This window comes from Palaemon carinicauda, chromosome 3 (genome assembly GCF_036898095.1).
Source record: "Palaemon carinicauda isolate YSFRI2023 chromosome 3, ASM3689809v2, whole genome shotgun sequence".
In the NCBI taxonomy this organism is placed as follows: Eukaryota; Metazoa; Arthropoda; class Malacostraca; order Decapoda; family Palaemonidae; genus Palaemon; species Palaemon carinicauda.
Genome location: NC_090727.1, coordinates 197,474,703 through 197,496,265, shown reverse-complemented (window position 1 = coordinate 197,496,265; position 21,563 = coordinate 197,474,703). Strand labels below are relative to the sequence as shown.

General features: G+C 42.6%; 1 protein-coding gene across 1 annotated transcript in view; it reads right to left on the bottom strand.

Moving 5' to 3' along the window:
* Positions 1-14,127: 14,127 nt before the first annotated feature.
* The window catches only part of LOC137638832 (protein strawberry notch-like), a 44,858-nt gene continuing 37,422 nt past the window's right edge, over positions 14,128-21,563 (bottom strand). The window contains exons 9-10 of the mRNA XM_068371225.1: positions 14,850-15,046; positions 14,128-14,625 (exon numbers count right to left, since the gene is read on the bottom strand). Of these exons, the coding sequence (XP_068227326.1) occupies positions 14,495-14,625; positions 14,850-15,046 (328 nt within the window). The 3' untranslated portion in view covers positions 14,128-14,494. The remainder of the gene's footprint in view (positions 14,626-14,849; positions 15,047-21,563) is intronic.

Here is a 21,563-nt window from a genome sequence, read left to right as displayed (position 1 = left end):
CGGCCTCCGGCACAGCGGCGGCTCTGGCAGCCAAAGGCTGACGGCTTGGTGATCAGTTTATAAGGTGAGGCAGAATTTGCTAGAATACCCAGACCGCCGGCAATCAATGCCGGCACGCCGGAGGCCGGCCCGAAGGTCGGACAACCGAAACTAGGTAATAGAGGGGTGGGCCATCGGCTGCATCCCAACGGAAGGTGGCAGCCCTCCGGCACACGGAAGGCTGGCGACTTAGGGGAGGGAGGTTATCTCATGAGTGTGTCACCAAAGGAAGGGCGGTATCGCCGGCAGTAGAGGCGGCAAGGGACCGGCACCAGGATAGATAGAGAGACAGATAAGGAGGGATTGGAGGGGTAAGATCACATACCCCTCTGGCATCCCACCTGAGGGAGTGTACCCATGATAGGAGAGGGACCTATCATCCAATGGCAGGGGGCCGGCAGTCGGCCGGGTGCCAGGGTAACCCAAGGGAGGGTTAGGGTACACTCAAGAGGGGGAAACCCCTGTTGGACAAATTGCTGCCAGTGGCTAACCCCATAGGACGCTATGAAGGGTATATGTACCAGAGCGGCCTGCTCAACAGGAGATCAAGATAACCCTATCACTCCACCCTAAGGAGGAGTTGTAGGACTAGGGACAGATATGTATAGGCTAGCCTATGTATAGGCTAGTCTACACCAAGGGATAGGTGGGGAGGGAGAAGAAGAGGGGTCTTCCATAACGGCCACCAAGGAAGGGAGGACGCTCCCTAGCCTAGGGTAGGTAACCAGAATGAGAACGGTGCAGGAGTACCGTCTCAAACTATAACAGTACAGAACTAGCCCCACCAAGGGCCTAACCTAGATAAGGAGTGTTAAATCCCAGGCTAGGTAGGCTGAAAGACACATCGCAAGTTGCATGGAAGGGTAAGTAACCTAACCATAAGCCACTGAGGAAGGACAGGGCCGTTCCTCTTTCTCGGTCGCAACCCTAAGGGGGGATCATTCCCTTAGGGTAGACCGAGAAGCGATAATTACTCTGATTATGGACACGATTCCCCTATATAGAAGGGGGAGCATGACCACACAGAGGGAATGCCCGTAGGCAGGGGATGGAGGGAGCATATAGGGGTACCTACATTTAGGTTAGGTTAGAAAGGTACGCAATCAAACCGGTCCCCTATATGATCCCTGAAGGCGAAAAACACTTGCATCGCAGTAAACAGTATGATAAATAATGCCACTATCTTCATAACTTAACCTAGGATCACTGGAATATATCATGCATGAACACAGGTGCTAGGCAATCTGGCCTAGGGGCTAAGCTAGCAATCTAGTATGGGGTCAAGCGATGACCGGATAATAGAGCGTTAAAACACGATATATGAAGTTCCTAGCTATGAAGACTAAATAACTAACAATATCAATTAGTTAAGAGGCCAGAATAAGCTGTTCTGACTAGCTAAATAAGGCATGCAAGAGAACAGCGACGCCATAAAATGCCTTGTCCGGTAGCAGCACAGCTCCGCCACAAAACACGAAATATTACGAAAAGTATAAGTTACTTTACGGCCAGAGCTTATTCAAACAATACTGGGACCTGGTACTCAACTTTCCAGAAGAAGGCGAGGCCGAAGGTAGCGATATAATGAAGATGCAAGTCGATAAAAATCACACAAGGGGAAAATCCGTCTATGCAAGGTAGCTACAAGCAGAAGGATGGAGACGGACGTGACGTCATTTAACAATGGCGCCCGTTTGATTACGTTTCGAGTACCAAAAGTAGCCACGGACGAGTGTAACTGTGGAACGGCTCCCCAGTTATTCTCCACCTTTCCATATCGAAGTGTTAACTCTATATGGGGTGCAGATAGCTATGTGGCGTGTTAATACATGCGTCCCCTGTTGATATACGATGTCTTAAAGGGAAACCTTTAGGATACTCGCACCAGAAGTAAGAATTCTGTGATAACCTGTGGTTTAATTCTCTGGGAATATCCTTGTAGTTAATATACCCAAGGAAGCTACCAAAAGGAACCTTCCATCAGGACGTCATGGCTTGAGCCCAAAAATATAATTTATATTAGCTTGGATAGGGTAAGCTATAAATATGAAAGATACCAACATGTGTTTCCTGTCCAGCCAGTTACTATGACCTCCTCCAATATTGAAAGTAGAATTCTTAGGAATTCTTAGGGGAAGATGATATCCTATGATATAAAGTGTCTTCTTGACACAATCTTCCAGTTTCAATATTGGGGATTAAGGACAATAATGGATCATAACCATTAATGGAAGAGAGAATCGCTCTCTTATATGTGATGGTCTCACAATAGGCTGCCCATGAAGCACCTTGTAGGTTGGAAAACTTTGGGCTACAGCACTGACTGTTTGTAACAAGTTGCCAGTCCTGTCAGGCCTGCCGGCGTCTGCCGGGCAAGCCGGCACATGCCAGCCTATTCTGGGCTATTGAAGGCAATTATTGTCTTCATAAAATTGGGTGGTAGACCGCCGGCAACGGCTCTGCCAGCTGCCGGGGGCGGCGACTCTGCTGGCCAGCAGCCGAGGATCCTTCCATCAAGGGGACCCGGCGGCAGTCGGCGGCAGATGACCAGGTATGGGTGGCTGGCTGTCGGCCGGCAACTCAGCAGCCGGCAGTCGGTCCCTGAATGTCTATTATCTTTGGGTTGTCGATCAACGACGTTCCCAGTAGGCGGCGGCAGGGCAACTGTCGGCCGGCAGACAATTGACATGGCCCAGTACGAAAGTAAGAGAGAAAGAGAGGATGGAGGAAGGCAAGGGCTCAGCCTTGCCGGCCTGCATCCAGAATGAGGGTTCAAGTGGAAGGGGGAATTAAATTCGGGCTTCCACCCAACCATATCCCAGTCATAAGGGCTATGGAAGGCAGTCCAAGGGAGGACTGAAGAACACTCTAAAGAATATGAAGGTACCTGCCGGCAGCAGAAGGGGAACCTCAGGCCAGTCCTACAATAACCCTTAGGGTCAATGTAGAACGACGGCCAGGAGGGTGTCAGTTCATTCAACACGAAAGAGATAAAGGGGAGGGGGTAGGTGTCCTCTAGGTAAGGTAATGCCCAAAGGCACTACTTAACCTAAGGGATTCTGGTCTCATGGAGTAACCTCAGGTAGGAGAAATCATTTCCCTAGGTTGGGTTAGTCAAGGGAGAGGGCGTCCGTAGGACACCATCTCACATGAGAACAGAATCTCGTGCCAGAGACCTTAGGCAGTGAAGAAATAATTTCTTCGGTCTAAGGTCTGCCAGCACAGGACTGTGTGCTAGGCCAAGGAAGGGGGAATTGTCATACAAAACCCCCAAGTATGGTCTTGGGAGGTCTAGCCTCCTGTAAGAGCAGCTTAACCTGACATGGGAAATCATTTCGCCAAGACAGGAAGATGCCTAACACAGACTGATACTCTGATGTCCCGTTCTAAACTCAAAACCGACTCAGTGGTTAGGAGAAAGAAAACGGAACGTCTCAGTAAAACTTTGCCAGAACTCGGTTCACAGCAAGGAAAACTGAGAATAGCCTAGGCTAATCAGAGGGAAGGGGGATTGCTCTTAAATCTCCTAGGAGATTAGTATCGACTTAAAAGGTATAGGAGGTTTCAGTCTCCCCTTAAAAGACAATACAAGAGCATTGGGGACATGTATGAAAGTATACTAAAGCCCCTAGGCTAGTAGCCTAGGAGCATGAGAATCGTTCACCGAAACTCTCTGTATACTATCTTGAAAGAGGAAAGCATAATTAAGTAATATCATAAATGTGTAAAATATTGCCTGTGCTTCAATAAAACTTTACCAGGAAGGTTATATCATGCATGAAGTGTGTAGGTGCCTAGGCTAGGAAGCCTAGCGCTCGTGAGGCTCGAAATAAATAGCCAAATCTACGACAACAATGACATAATATAAGAATCCCTAGCTAAATTTCTAAATAGCTAAAGTTATTAAAGCGAATAATGCCGGGAAAGGGTCGTTCTGGCTAACTAAATGTACAGAAAGAACAACCGCGTCCATGACGCCATCCGGCTGGCAACAGCTCTTGTTACGTTAAATACGATCTCAATCGAAAAGCAAAACTGGCAAGAGCTTACATTTACTGTACACAAAATAAAGATATTACTTAACTTTCCAGAAGCTGATGAGGCTGGTGAAGACATCATAGCGTCCAAAAACTCCAAAATAGCTAGAGAGAACACGGGATAACACCGGTCAAACGAAGCTACGATAGAAAGAATGACTTGGTGGCGCCTCGCGGTGGCGGATTGGCGCACTATTTGCAGAGCAGTAGGGAGCGTCGAGAGCGTTGTCTCTTTAACGCCCCTCCTTATTCTTGCCTCTCTTTCCCCTCGAAGTGAAAGCTCTATTGGGGGCGTAGATAGCCATGAGACGTGTCAAGAATACGTCCTCTGATATTACGCGATATCCCTTCGTAAAATTTTAAGGGATATTCACTCCAGGAGTTAGAATTCTGGATACCTTTGGTAAATTCTCTGGGATATATCACTGTAGTCAAATATACCTAGGAAGCCCAAAAATAATATTATTACTAGCTAAGCTACAGCATTAGTTGGAAAAGCAGGATGCCATAAGCCCAAGGGCTCCAACAGGGGAAAATAGCCCAGTCAAGTGAGAAAATACGTAAATGAATGAGCTATAGGTAAAGTAATTATAAAATATGAAATTTCATAGATTAGTAACAATGCAGAGCTCTCAATCCCTTCTGATGTCAATGAGTGCGATAACTAAGATGGGTTTGGGCAGTTCTAAGGCAAAGCCCTGAGTGGTCCTCCCCAGCTGAAAATTATCTTATTAGGTTTTTGAAGGGCATTTGAAGGCTTCTGGTGGCATTATTTTCCTAAAAATGAAATACATGCAAACAAAAATGACAAATCCACACATCCTTAAGGTGACAAAAAATTTGTATTTCTCTCCAATAATTATTTATGTGAAATTCTCTCTTTACATGTTGGTATATGATTATCCAATCAGGAAATGATTAATTTTGGCACAAGAATGTGCATGATAATTTTCACATTGAAATAAACAGAAATACCATTTCAAAATTCCAGTTCTAGTAAATGCAATATACTATAACAAAATACACCATAACTGGTCAAATAAGACCTTTGGCCCTTGTATATGTTGCCCTTTTGGTTAATCATATAAAATGCAACTTTTCTGAATTGCAACTGTCAAGGATATGAATACTATACAAATTGCACAAATTTATTTATACAGTAGTTCCCAAAGGTCCTTTTTCCATATTTATTAGGTTGTGTACTATATAGTTTTGTTGCAACTTTTACTTTTATTAGAATTTCTTTGGATGGTTCCCACTTGTAGCTATGATTGATTGCTTCTGGATAGTGTTGTCAATGATTTTGTTTTAAATTTTTGTCAATTTGGTAACTGCACTCTAGTGCGTGACACATGGTTTTTTAGAGCCAGTCTCATACAGGATGTGTGACAGTTGACAGGCATTGAGTTACAATATATATGGCATATATAAACTATGAAGAGACTCATGTCAACCTGTTTAACACTTAAACATTCCCTGCAAGTTTCAACTTCATTAGTTCCACCAGTTCAACTACCAGATTAGGAAGATCATTTCACAATCTGATCACAGCTGGAATAAACTTGTAGCATACTGTGTAGTATTGAGCCTTATGATGGGGAAGGCAAGCCTGTTAGAACTAACTGCATGTCTAGGACTACACACAAGATGGTATAGTCTGGGAAGATCCTTGTACAAAGGAGGGTCAGAATTATGAAAATATCATATGCAACATGCATAAAGAACTAACAGAACGACAGTGCCTGAGATAAATATCAAGATCAGAAATATGAAATTCAACAGACCACAAGTTTTTGTCCAAAAAATTAAAATGAGTCAGCAGCTGAAGACCAAACAAGAGAACAATACTCAAAATAAGGCAGAATGAATGAATTAAAAGTTTCTTCACAACTGATTGATCACCAAAAAATCCGAAGAGATACTATCTTAAGAAGACAATTTCTTTATGCAACTGATGAAGAAACAGACCAAAAGTGTTTCTCAGAAGTGGTTAACCAAGAATCACACCTAAGGTTTAGAGGAGTTTTATTTGGTTACGGAAACCTTATCTATGCAGAGATTTGGATGCTGAAGAGCAAGTATCCCAGTCCTACTTACAATACTTTGAGTTTTGTCATGGTTCAAATTCATCTCACATACACTAAGTTTAGTAAAGTCTTTATTAAGGGATTCAGCAACCAATAGTCTTGATATAATTAGAGGAAAGGTGCTCCCATTTATGAAATCATCAACCCCTCCGTGGAAATTACCAGATATACTTTTTTGTAAATGTTTTATTGGTTAAAATAAACATGACTCAATTAGAAGCTAGGTCTCTTTTTATGGAACATGTTGAAGAACATAGGGAATCAACTTTTATATATAACGATGGCTTCAAACCTGATGCTGGCGTTGGATTTGAAGCATATGGTAGTTCTTTTAACTGCAGAGGTGCACTTCCTCCAATATCTTCCATATTTACTGCTGAATTATATGGTATACTAACCGTTACTAAGAAAATAGCATTAAAAGAGGAGGGTAATTTTACCATTTACCGTGATTCAAGAAATGTCCTTCAAGCCTTAGGTTTTAATTCTAGTGGCTTTTAATTATTGGCCTAAAAGGTATAACAGTTCAATTTTGCTGGGTTCCGGCACACTTGTGTCTGGAAATGAAGAGGCATATTCACTGGCAAAGAGTGCTGCAGTAGAGTTGCTACTAAGAAAGTATCCCATTCTCTGTAATGATTTTTTTTACCAGCAATTAAGAATTCTATTTATAACAATTGGCTACAGCATTGGGATACTTTAACCGAAAATAAGACGAGAGAAATTACAATCATTATAACCCCTTGGAGGTATAATGGGACACCCAGAAAATGGGAGGCTACTCTTTGTCGTCTTCGCATTGGTCACACGAGTTTCCGCTGGCTGGCCAACACCACCGATATTGCGACGACTGTTTGATACCCTTGACAGAGAGGCATTTGTTGACTGAATGCCCAACTTATAGCACAGAAAGAAATAGATGTTTGAGGCTCGGGGTGAGGATGGCAGGTTCATCCTTGCCAAGATCTTTGGACATATGTCGTACAATGCTAGAGGCATTTTTAAATTTATATCAGAAGCAGGTCTTCTTGATGGTATTTAACTTTTATAACATTTAGTTTTCTGGTTTTATTTTAATATTTTCTTAACCTTTATTTATAATAAACGATATCGGCGTCAATGACCGATGTCAGGATGCCAGAGAACTTCAAAATCATTCATCTATTAGTCCCATATTTAGATGGAATTGATGTAAAGAGAAAAGCATCTGCATTTGCTAAAAGTCAAGTTTTCAAGGCCAAACCTCATATGTGCATATATGAAAAGTAATGGACTAAGAACACTACCTTGAGGAATGCCAGATATAAAATTCCTAGTCAGTTTGGTGCTCATCAATAGCTACTCTTTAATCTGTTAATTAACTCAATAATGACAAGGAAAAGATCCACCTATTTCTATGTTAAATTTGCAAACAATGGCCGCATGAAGAACAGTTAAAAGCATCACTAAAATACAAACTTCCTGTACAAAATTTGGAGATTGTAAGAAGGGCAAGAATCACATTTACAGTCCATTGTGAAAACCAAACTGCACTTTAGGGAACACACTTACCAGCATCAAATCTATTTAGACATACAATACAGAAACTTTAGATAAGGGAGTTATGGAAATTGGACTGCGATCAGAAAGGTTAGAGCTACCACAAGCACATTTACCTAATGAAGTGACATTACCAATTCTCCAATTGCAACATGAATTTCTTCTTGCTAACTTACAAAAATAATAGAACTTAGGAAGTAAGAACTTCACTGTCACGATAAGAAAACAAAGGAAAAATACCTTTTTGGGTGTAAACCTCCATAAGGATTGAGGTCCAGTAAATTTTAATTTCACAGGATCGAAAAGCCTAATTAGCCCGTTTAGCTTCAAGAAAACATGAATATGGAAGATTGAGATTCTCATCCCTGCTTTCTGTTAAACACAGCCATAAGGGTTAACTTTCCCTTTGGATAGCAAGTGACCAACATCTGGTTTAAACAAAAGTGAAAATGTTAAGTTTAAAACAGACTGCAGTTTCAATAGTAGTCCACCACTCATGTTCCTTCTGTACCCAAAAGGGTATATTGGAAGAAAATCACTTAAAGGACAAAGGTTTATAGGAATAAATACTCGGTATACAGTACTTAATAACGTTCTCCCTTTGCAAATGTGGGAGAATTTACTAGGGAGGTTTGGAACCTTTCAGCTTGTTCTTAAAGTCGAGTGTATCCAAAATAAATTCTCTCTTCATAGATTTTCATATGGGAATCACATGTATCATAAAGCTTCAAGGATGGCATTATTCAGAACCTAACCCTGAGCAAAAAGATGTAGTTTCAGCAATTGTAGTATACAATACTTTATAACTGTATCTATGTACTAGAAGGTCCTCAACTTATAATCACAAATACAACTGGAATCATACATCGCAGAATTTGTATTAAAAGCTCATAATGTAATACATACATACATATACCAAGGCACTTCCTCCCAATTTTGGGGGGTAGCTGACATCAACAAATGAAACAAAAACAAAAAAGGGGACCTCTACTCTCTACGTTCCTCCCAGCCTAACAAGGGACTCAACCGAGTTCAGCTGGTACTGCTAGGGTGCCACAGCCCACCTTCCCCCGTTATCCACCACAGATGAAGCTGAATAATGCTGAATCCCCTACTGCTGCTACCTCCGTGGTCATCTATGGCATCGGAGGAAGTAGCAGGGCCTACCGGAATTGCGTCACAATCGCTCGCCATTCATTCCTATTTCTAGCACGCTCTCTTGCCTCTCTCACATCTACCCTTCTATCACCCAGAGCTTCCTTCACTCCATCCATCCACCCAAACCTTGGCCTTCCTCTTGTACTTCTCCCATCAACTCTTGCATTCATCACCTTCTTTAGCAGACAGCCATTTTCCATTCTCTCAACATGGCCAAACCACATCAACACATTCATATCCACTCTAGCTGCTAACTCATTTCTTACACCCGTTCTCACTCTCACCACTTCGTTCCTAACCATATATACTCGAGATACACCAGCCATACTCCTTAGACACTTCGTCTCTAACACATTAAATTTCTGTCTCTCCATCACTTTCATTCCCCACAACTCCGATCCATACATCACAGTTGGTACAATCACTTTCTCATATAGAACTCTCTTTACATTCATGCCCAACCCTCTATTTTTTACTACTCCCTTAACTGCCCCCACCACTTTGCAACCTTCATTCACTCTCTGACGTACCTCTGCTTCCACTCCACCATTTGCTGCAACAACAGACCCTAAGTACTTAAACTGATCCACCTCCTCAAGTAACTCTCCATTCAACATGACATTCAACCTTGCACCACCTTCCCTTCTCGTACATCTCATAACCTTACTCTTACCCACATTAACTCTCAACTTCCTTCTATCACACACTCTTCCAAATTCTATCACTAATCGGCCAAGCTTCTCTTCTGTGTCTGCAACCAGTACAGTATCATCCGCAAACAACAACTGATTTACCTCCCATTCATGGTCATTCTCGTCAAACAGTTTTAATCCTCGTCCCAGCACTCGAGCATTCACCTCTCTCACCACTCCATCAACATACAAGTTAAACAACCACGGCGACATCACACATCCCTGTCTCAGCCCCACTCTCACCGGAAACCAATCACTCACTTCATTTCTTATTCTAACACATGCTTTACTACCTTTGTAGAAACTTTTCACTGCTTGCAACCACCTTCCACCAACTCCATATAACCTCATCACATTCCACATTGCTTCCCTATCAACTCTCTCATACGCTTTTTTCCAGATCCATAAACGCAACATACGTCTCCTTACCTTTTGCTAAATATTTCTCGCATATCTGCCTTACTGTAAAAATCTGATTCATACAACCCCTACCTCTTCTAAAACCACCCTGTACTTCTAAGATTGCATTCTCTGTTTTATCCTTGATCCTATTAATCATTACTCTACCATACACTTTTCCAACTACGCTTAACAAACTAATACCTCTTGAATTACAACACTCATGCACATCTCCCTTACCCTTATGTGGTGGTACAATACACGCACAAACCAAATCTACTGGTACCATTGACAACACAAAACACATAATAAACAATCTCACCAACCATTCAAGTACAGTCACATCCCCTTCCTTAAACATCGCAGCTCTTACACCATCCATACAAGATGCTTTTCCTACTCTCATTTCATCTAGTGCTCTCCTCACTTCCTCTATTGTAATCTCTCTCTCATTCTCATCTCCCACCACCGGCACCTCAACACCAATTATATCTGCCTCCGTACTATCCTCAACATTCAGTAAACTTTCAAAATATTCCGCCCACCTTTTCCTTTTAACAACCTTCCATTTCCATCTTTCACTGTCTCTTCAATTCTTGAGCCAGCCTTCCTTACTCTCTTCACTTCTTTCCAAAACTACTACTAATTCTCTTCATATGAATGACCCAATCCCTGACCCCACCTCAGGTCAGCTGCCCTCTTTGCCTCACGTACCTTGCGCTTTACTTCCACATTTTCCTCTTTATATTTTTCATACTTCTCTATACTATTACTCTGCAGCCATTCTTCAAAAGCCCTCTTTTTCTCTTCCACTTTTACCTTCACTGCCCTTCCTCATGCTGCCTCCAACAACCTTCTTGCCACACGCATCACTTGCAATAATGTAATACTGTAATAAAACAATATTGTATAACTTGATGCAGTAACCAAGATATTTCCAAAACTACTACTGTACTTGTTGATCTTTAAATCTGAAAATCATAAGCATACCCCGAGTGAAAATTAAACACAAACTTACAAACAGCTTCTTCAAGCTTATTAAGTTTGTTAAGTTGAGGACTTTCTGCTCACTTTTTGTGAAAATAACTTTACATCTGAACCATACCGGTGACAATTTACCGAGCTTTATCGTAGCATACATTCCAATCCCACTAGTTAAAAAGGAATAAATAAAATAGCCAAGAAACAAATATCCAAGTATAATTGACTGGTACATGATCACTTAACATTTGGTACATTACAATTTTAAGTACAGTACTAAGACTGAACTATTTACTGTAACATTTGGCTAATGGGGAATGTAATGAAGAGAAAGAGAAAAAAGTATAATTCCTATACTGAAATATTCTTTGAAATATAAATAAACCTTTAAAATCCTTAAATTAGGAAAGAATTTCTCCATCAGCCAAATGACGCAAGCTTTAAATATTCAATGAGGGCATTTCGTATACAATGTACAGCATGATGATTTGCAAAAATGGAAAGGAAAAAAGGGGTTAAAATATGAAGTTTCTTACTACCAATGAGATCTCACAAGAAAAATATGAAGACAGCCAAATGTATGTTTTGTGCCTGTGTGTTCCAGCAACGAACAGGCTTTGGGGGAACTAAAATTTGATTACAGGGAAAAAAAAAAAAATAAAATAAAAAAGAAAATAAAAAAGTGAAACCACCCTGCCAAAATCTCACATGGGAGTTATTACCCAGAATGATTAACAAGATGGCAGTTAAGTCTAGCTTAATAAAATGAGTCAATAGAAACCTTAAATATGATTCTAGTATCCTAAACCCTTTACCTATGGTTGTGAACTGCTAATTCTGATGCTAAACTACAAACCCTGATTTTATCGTAATCCATGATCTATTGTAAATCTATCTATTTCTAACTGAAAAAAGGTCCTTGGAGGGTTTACATGTAAGCAGAAGCATACAAAATATGACTACGACCAAATTGTGAAGGTAATATGATATATAAATGGTATGAGGCATGACTGATCTAACTACAATAACATAGTGGAAAAGTTTACTTGCATTTTGAAATAAAAATGTGTGTGTGTGTGTGCATTTAGGAGGAAAAAACAGTTCTTGAGTGAGAATACCAGTAGAATGGTTCCGAGAGAGAGAGAGAGAGAGAGAGAGAGAGAGAGAGAGAGAGAGAGAGAGAGAGAGAGAGAGAGAGAGAGAGAATAAGGAATAAATAGGGAAAAGGGAGAGAATTATGTATAAGACACTACCTCCTATCCAATGCAAGTAAAAAGCTCAACTACAAAGGTAACTGACATGGAAGAACATCAAATTACTCTGCCTTTGTCAACAGGAGGATCAATTGACATGACATGTACAGTACCCGAGTTAATACAGCATTATTCTTGCACAAGCAACAAGACACAAATCTAAAGATTATCCCCTTTTTTAATCAGCACACAACTCCCAAACTAAAGAATTTGGTTCATACCTGTATCTATTGCAAATTTGTGTTGCATATTTATGTCTTGAGCTGTCAGAAAATGTGTATGATACAGAAATGAGTGAAGTTTTCAAAATATACACCTTATAAAACTAAATATCTGATTATGTTAGTAGAGACGGCCTCCTGTTGGCAACTGCTCCATGAAACCACTTGTACTATCTACACTGTGCCTTTCAGACACTAATCAATATGTGCCAAATTCTAAAGTCTTTACATGCAACTGAGAAATTCACAAAACCACAAAAGAATTTTACTTAGATATCAAAACTTAAAAAATGAATTAAATATCAAAAGACCAATTAAATTATCATACATTAATTCTCTCAGGTCCACCCAATACTAGAGAATTGTGGCCATAATAAAACAATCAGGTCAAACGAGATCACGTTGTACAATACTTTGGAAAATGCCCTGTAAATTTATAAAGAAGAGTACCTGCTCAACGCCTCCTGCATCTCGATCTCGACTACGTATGCACAGTACTACTATGGGTCTACCCGACAAAGATAGTTTATCCATTAAAAGTTAACTGCATTTGCCTACGGTGAAATATTACCTTGAATAAGAAATAACCACTAAAAAGCTATTTGTCCTTACAAATGATATTAGGCTCTTACTTCTGAGGTCACCTTGCAAACATTTAAATGTACATGTTATTACATACATATCATCCCACAACAAAACTATCAATTTAATAGGTCTCAATATCATACACTGAACAAATTATACATACAACATCATTTACCTTTGAGAAACTAGCTCCTTTAAATATCAAATGATATATAAATGAACAACATGCAGCTTCAATACATTATTCATCAGAGGTTGCTTTACTGAGTCTCTTAAACACACACTAACGATTACTTCTCCATGATACACTACTCTTCCATGGTGCAATATTGGACTGCAGGGCTAAATAAATCTACAAGGTGAAATAGAACCATAAACCAAGATTCTCTTTTTCAAATCTTGAAAAGGAAAGAAGAGAAAACAAAATAGAAATTTGTGCACAAAGTCAATACACAAAAGAAAACATACTCGGTGCCAAAATCTAATAAAAACTAACACTTCTCTTCTCTAACTTACACATCACAACAGGTACACTATGAAGCATACAGACTTGCACCGCTTCTCGAAATATATATATATATATATATATATATATATATATATATATATATATATATATATATATATATATATATATATATATATATACATATACATATATACATATATACATACATACATATATATATACATATATATATATATATATATATATATATATATATATATATATATATATATATATAAATAAACAATATAAAAGACACTTTCCATTTTGGTAAAATAAGACAAAATCATTATCCCATTCAAACCAAACTATACAACTTGTATGATTTTGTGAACCTTATACATAATCAAATTTTCAGGTAATTTTCTAGTATTAAATAACGTCAATAAAACTCATAGTCAGAATTTTACAATAGGACAACTAATCATAGTACAAAAAGATATTATCTGCCTTTTTGTCAACGACCTATATACTGTATCAGAAAATTAAAAGCTCCAGTAGACCCTTATAAGTGTGTTACCAATGAAAAAGTCTGCAATAATCACCATTTCTCTCAGAATGAGACAGTATAATTTGAACACCTCTTCCTTAGGGAATATTTTTTCAATGCCGTTTCATTCAGCCCAGACATAATGGTGTAGGTTATGCAGTATTATGAAACCAATAAAAAATTAAAATCCCTTAAATTACAACCTTTTCTACTCAAACTTACAGATACAATAATCCAATTGAATAAAAAACACAAATCAACTAAAATTTTAATTCCCCATGTTTCGCAGTCAGAAATATTTTCAAATTTCAACTAGTCAATTATTTTCTTTCTTCAGTAATAACTAGATATTTCATAGAAACTGACGACACTTTCTCATGATTCTTAGTATAATTTCAAAATCATTTAGAAAATGGATATAATAAAAAGTCACACTTCCTGATTAATAGTCCTGCATTGCCGCACATTATCTGTGCAACATTACTTAAGACAAAATGTGTTCTCCCTACTCTTTGTTATCATCACCAGTACCATCTTTGCTGTCTTCATCTGTGAAGGTTTCCTCATAGGACTCTGTGCACTCTTCTTCCATGACGGCTGACAATCTTCCAACAAGGTTATTAGGAATGAGGGTTCCTAAGTAAATGAATACAAACATTAATAACACTAGTTGAGAATTTTATCAGCCAAAGACTGTAATACTATATATTCTTAAGTATATTAAACTTTCTCAGCCAAAGATTATAATACTATATTTTCTTGAGTATATAAAACTTTTTTCAAGTCACATACACCAAATTCTATAACAAATATTTATAGACACATGAAAAAGCATTAAAACATCTGACCTGTCAACTTACCTACAAGTTTTATGCCGTCACTGGTTTTGAGTCGAACCACCTGCATCTTTGTGGAGGAGGAGTGAGGTGATGAAGAAAGGACATCCTCTACTTTCGCCCATACATTCAGCACCAAGCCACATAACACGTGGTAAGTACGGCGACGCAACCCAATTTCACACTCTAGTCCACTGTTAACTCGTCGACAATTACCTTGCCTGAAAAGGAATTATACAGAATACTTAAAGCAAGTATTATAATTCATCAAGTTAAAATAAAAATGTATGCTTCAGCTAGACTAAGCAAAAATTCTCTCACCCAAGTTGCTAAATGACTGTTATTAACACATTACATCCCAAGAAGAATGAGAGATAACAAGAAAATATGCAATATTACTCCATGGACAATGTTACCAATTTACTTTTTTGAGTGGCATATGAGATGAAAAAAAAAAAAAACCAACCATTATTTTTCTAATACTACTATAAGAAAAATACTGGAAAAACATGAGTACTGTACATACCATGAGTATTAACATGATTGAATAGTTAGACAATTTCCCAAAAACAAAAATATAGCAAATTTTAAGTAATTTGAATTTGTCCGAGTTATACTAACGAGGAACTTCCTTATAAGAGATCTGGGGCACCAGCACTGTACCAACCAGATTTTTCTGTTAGGCCTCCACAGTTCTTCCCCCTTACTGTATATCTGATGGTAACCACAAACCCTACCAGGAGTATGAGAGTACTCAGCCGGCCAAGGCCAAGCGTGGGCATAATCAACGGTACAAATCAGAAGATAATCTCAGAACTTCCACCTATGAACCATGAGGGGATGGATGGGAAAAATACAAAATTAAAATTTGCTATTTATTCTTATGTAGTATACCTACTCGGAACTTCCTTTTAGGAGACATACTTAGGAGGTGGGAACAGGAAGAAAGTGGCAAGGGGGAGAGAGGACTAAGGAGGCTAATAGAGACAATAAGATATTACCCATCAACAAGAGCATCTCCCCAACAGGGATGCAGAAGGATCGTAACACTCTCCATTCCCGTCTGATGCTTTGTCAGGTACTCCGCAGAAGGGCTTAAAGAAGCTAAAGGGGAGAAGGGATAGGACATGCTACCCCTCTACCATTTAGCATGGAGCACAAGCATTCCAGTCAAGGTTAAATACGTTGTTATGCAGCCTTGATGGAGCCGATTTTGAAGGCACCGTGTGACCTGAGTATGCAGTCCCGAAGATAGTGTGCCATGAATGTGGACTGGCGTTTCCAGACCCCTGCTTTCAGTACCTGACCGACTGCCATATTCTTGGAAAAGGCTAGAGAGATTCCCAATGCCCCTAATTTTATGAGGCATCGTAGATTTGGGAGGGTTGACTCCTTCCGCACCATAGGCCCTCATGATTCTCTTAACCAGAACGACACTATTTCTTGATACTGGTTTCTTCGCCTTCCCAGAAGATAAACAGGATCTTGATGGTTGGCCTCAGCCTAGTTGACCTGGCTAGGTAATTCCTCAGGACTCGAACAGGGCACAGAAGCAGGTCTTCCTCAAAGTCCGACTTGGGAATGCAGGGGACCGAAAACTCTTGGAACTGGCGATAAACTACTACAGGGTTCTGGGTTTTAGCTACAAAGTAGAGGACAAATTTTTATGTCACCTCCTTCCAGCCTACAAAGTAGAGGACAAATTTTTATGTCACCTCCTTCCAGCCCCTTGTGTGAGAAACCTCGTAGGATAGGCTGTGGATCTCGCTCACCATTTTGGCAGAGGCAAGGGCCAGAGGGAACACAATCTTCAACGTTGGGTCCCTATCCAGGACATCCTTGAGTGGCTCAAAAGGGAGTCCCTTTAAGAACTCCAACACCCTGGATAGGTGCCATTCTTGAGTCTTCAGGGGCTGTGGGGAATGACTTGCTTAAAGTTCCTAAATTCAATCAAAGATTCTTGATATTCCTTCACCGCAAGGATCGAGAGGTCCACATCCAACATGCGGTGCAGCAGAGTCAGCTATCTGCAGGATGGATGCTTGAGGGACCTAATGTCTTTCTTTTGGCACCACTTCCCAAACAAGGCCCATTTGGCTTGGTAGATGGGTGTCAAAGGCGTCCTCAGATAGCCCGTCATCTGCGAAGCTGCCCTTTGGGAGAAGCCCTCCAGGAGAGTGAATAACCTTCACCCGTGAAGGGAGAGGTTTTCCAGCCTGTCGTGGAACATTTATAAGTAGGGCTGCCTCTCTCTGCCTGGGACCTGTCCACTCCTGCTTAGACCGTACGCTACCACGTTCCTTTTACCTTGGATGAACCTCGTCACTGTCGACCCTCTGTCAGCGGCCCATCCCAGAATCCCCGAGGTCAGACTGCACAGTGCCCAGGAATTGAGGCCCCCTGCTTCCTGATAAATGCTACCACCATAGCGTTGTCGCACGAGGGCTATCGTCCTCCCTTGTATTAGACTTTCCAATGACTGAGTGCTCTCTTGATTGCCCGAAGTTCCAGCTCAATGTGGAGAACCTTATCCTCGGGGGTCCAGGTTCCCGACCAAGCCTTCTGGAGGAGGTATGCTACCCATCCCTCATTGAAAGTAATCGTAAACTCGAGCAGCTCTGGAGGAGCGTCCCGCAGTGAGAGCGCCTCCCTGGTTGACTGGGACAGGGAATCTTGTTGGTTGAGGGTGACAGCTAGTCTCTCTCCGTGGACTTCAGGTCCCACTGGATCAGGCGGATCTTGGGCCTGCCATGCGGTACCAGCTTCTCCAGACACTAGGTGCTCCACTAGTCTGTCAATCCACTAGGGGTTTACCATCACCCTTCAGGAATGGTACAGGGACCTTGTCTAAGCGGTTGAAACGTTCCTTAGCGGGGAAGGCCCTAGCTTCCACTGTGCATATTTTCATCCCCAGGCACACCATTCTAATTGAAGGGAACAACTGAGATCTCCCAATTGAAGACAACCCCCAGTTCATCACAGAATGACAGGAGCTCGTCACGTTGTTTCATCAAGACTTTCCTTGAGAAGGAAAGAAGTAGCCAGTTGTCCAAGTACTGCAGGAGTCTCATACCCCTCTTGTGAGCCCACAGGGAGAATAGGGCGAAGATTCAAGTGAAGACCTGCAGTGCCATAGACAACCTGAAGCAAAAGGTCTGGAACTGGATGTACCAGGATCTGGAAATATGCAACCTTCACGTCCAAGGACAGCATGTAATCCCTTTCTCTGATTGCTGCCAGATAGGATATCTATTTGATGAATGCATTGAGGGCAGAGAGGTCTATCACTGGCCTAAACCATTCGTGGGCTTCTTCACTATGAAGAGGCGACTGAAGAAGCTTAGCGACTCCCCGTCCACTTTCTGCAGGGCCCCCTTTCTAAACCATCTCTTCCAGTGCTCTCCTCCGTAGCCGGTCCTTCAGCTGGAGAGAGGGGGAAAGTCGTCCAAGAAGGGGATATGGTGGCCTTCCCTCAGGACTTGTATCAACCAAGGGTTGGCCCCATGTTTTGCCCAGTTCCACCACTGTTGCAAGAGGCAATCCCAACCCGTGGAACATATCTCCTGGAGAAACGGCTGTGGCAGGGTCAGCAGCTAATAGAGGGTTTGGTGCGGGACGAGGAGACAGCAGATGGGGCCCCGAAGGAGCGTGTTGCCGACGTCCACTCACTCGTCGAAGGTTCTGCCCGAGGCTGAGCAGGCTGGAACCAAAACAGTGGCCTAGGGCACGAGTCTCTGGGGCGGGGACTGGCCGGCTTCCCTGGTGGTGTCCCTGTGAAGAAGTGCATCTTGGTTGGCCCTACGCCACTTCTCAAGTGTCTGCAACTAGGTCCTCTGGGAAGAGGGACTCTCTCAACACTGGAGAGGTCCTGAAAAGATAGGAAGCAGACTGCCTTGGCCCCTGACTGCAACAACTTCCGCAGCTGGTCCCTGTCCAGATGTCTAACCAGGAGGCTCCGTGCAAGCTCAACTGCGCCACGACCTCCATCGAGAGCCTCCTGACCAGCTTGTCCTTTGCAACGGTGGGGGGCAACTTCACCAGGTTATCTTCCACTGGTAGGTGCCCTGACAAGACACCCTCTGAAGCGTAGAACCGGATGTGCGAACTTTCAGTGGTGGAGGAAGCTTGAGGAAGTTCTTACAGCCTGCAACCACTTCATACAGGCTTGCGACAGCCCTGGAGACCAGTCTCGACCAGGGAAGAGAGAGGGGTAGTTTGCCTTCCTGTGGGGTCCTCAGGTACATAACCTCCAAGCCACCTTGCACAATGGGCAGAGAGGTAGGAATGGGGAGACCAACCTGACTCCTCATCAGGGCTATGTCACGGCTGAAGGAGGACTCCTCCAAGGTGCCTTGGTCCAGCGACAATGTCACCCAGTCCAATGAGCAACTGGACGGAGAACCTGAAGGTCAAAGAGGCGAGGCAAGACTGCTGCCCCTGTCCAATCTTGGTGAGGGGGAAAGGCAACGATGGGAGGGCCGTGCCGATGGAGAACAACGATCACTGCTGGAGCCCCTGAACCAAGTGTAGATGCGAGGATCGTACCTCAGCACCAAGGGTAGGTCTACTCAGAAGCGAGGAGTGGTAGAGGTGAGCCTCTCCAAGGCGACCTGGACCCAACGGTTATGAGCGGGAGAGGTCCTGTGGATACCATGGACACATTGGGACCACACTGCTCACTGGCAGTCCTGTTATATAGGCGCTTGTTTCTACCCAAAGTCAGCCTGCTCCTGCAGGCATGCCTTGAGGAGGATCTATGGCGACTCCTATCCCTGCATCTACTCCAGGCCTGATGGCTCTTGAATGGTGAGACTATCTCTACAGAAGGTGACCTGGACCTAGGCCTTTTCTGGCCATGGCCCTACAAGGAAAAGAGAGGTCTTCTGACCGCTGGGCTGGAACTACTTCGGTGACAGGGTTCGCTACTCTTGATGATGACACTGACTGACCAAGCACAGACCAGAATGGCTAAGGGTCCCTGTGACGAGACCTGAAGGCGGTGACGGGGCTGCCCCTCCAGGGAACTCGAGAAACACTTGTACCAACCGTGTGTCACACGATCGTACATACTTAATTTTGTGCTTGTATCTTCGCTCTCCCCTCGCACTAAAAAGAACATGAAATAACATGTCTGTTTTCTCATCGGTAACAGTGTCGACTTTTGAGCATGAAAATTCTTGTTGCTTGAGATTTTGTATATAAAGGAGAGTGTTCTACAATAAACCAACTCAGTTGCTTTCAACCTGTCTTTGAGTCGCAACCATTCTCTCGGCGCCGTCACATTGGTGACCCCCCGCCTACCTCTCACCGTTACTATGACGCTGTCAACGCATACCTTCTGCAGTAGTACTCGCCGTCGCCAGCCGCCCGTATAGCAAAGCTTTTCCAGCTCTCTCAACAACCGTTGGGGGATCAAAGGGCTTCGCTCACCCTCGGGAAAATGACCAGTATCACTCGCCTGCAACCTGCTGCACACGGCTCTAAACGTGAGGTGAACCTAGTTCGTGCCCTTATGGACAGCCACTTCATGACCTTCAAATCCTCCATCAACGCCTCCACCCGTGACGAGGAGGACACCTATTCAACTTCAACCAAAGCTGACGTGAATGCCGTAGGACACACACGCCTATGAATGCTGTAGGACATACACGCCTATGAACACCGTAGGCCTATGAATCCCGTAGGACAAACTCCCCTACCCCGTGACGAGCCGGAGCGGCAACAAAGCCACCCATCCACCACTCGCTCGCACCCCAATCAACGACTTCTACAGCCACTCACTGCCGCTAATCGGCGCAGTTTTTACTACTACCTCTCCAGCTTCTGGTCACCTATTTAACATGTTCAGTATGTCATTTTTAGAGGGGAAGCCATGCACCAACCGTGTGTCACACGATCGTACATACTTCATTTTGTGCTTGTATCTTCGCTCTCCCCTCGCACTAAAAAGAACCTGAAATAACATGTCTGTTTTCTCATCGGTAACAGTGTCGACTTTTGAGCATGAAAATTCTTGTTGCTTGAGATTTTGTATATAAAGGAGAGTGTTCTACAATAAACCAACTCAGTTGCTTTCAACCTGTCTTTGAGTCGCAACCATTCTCTCGGCGCCGTCACATTGGTGACCCCCCGCCTACCTCTCACCGTTACTATGACGCCGTCAACGCATACCTTCTGCAGTAGTACTCGCCGTCGCCAGCCGCCCGTATAGCAAAGCTTTTCCAGCTCTCTCAACAACCGTTGGGGGACCAAAGGGCTTCGCTCACCCTCGGGAAAATGACCAGTATCACTCGCCTGCAACCTGCTGCACACGGCTCTAAACGTGAGGTGAACCTAGTTCGTGCCCTTATGGACAGCCACTTCATGACCTTCAAATCCTCCATCAACGCCTCCACCCGTGACGAGGAGGACACCTATTCAACTTCAACCAAAGCTGACGTGAATGCCGTAGGACACACACGCCTATGAATGCTGTAGGACATACACGCCTATGAACACCGTAGGCCTATGAATCCCGTAGGACAAACTCCCCTACCCCGTGACGAGCCGGAGCGGCAACAAAGCCACCCATCCACCACTCGCTCGCACCCCAATCAACGACTTCTACAGCCACTCACTGCCGCTAATCGGCGCAGTTTTTACTACTACCTCTCCAGCTTCTGGTCACCTATTTAACATGTTCAGTATGTCATTTTTAGAGGGGAAGCCATGCACCAACCGTGTGTCACACGATCGTAC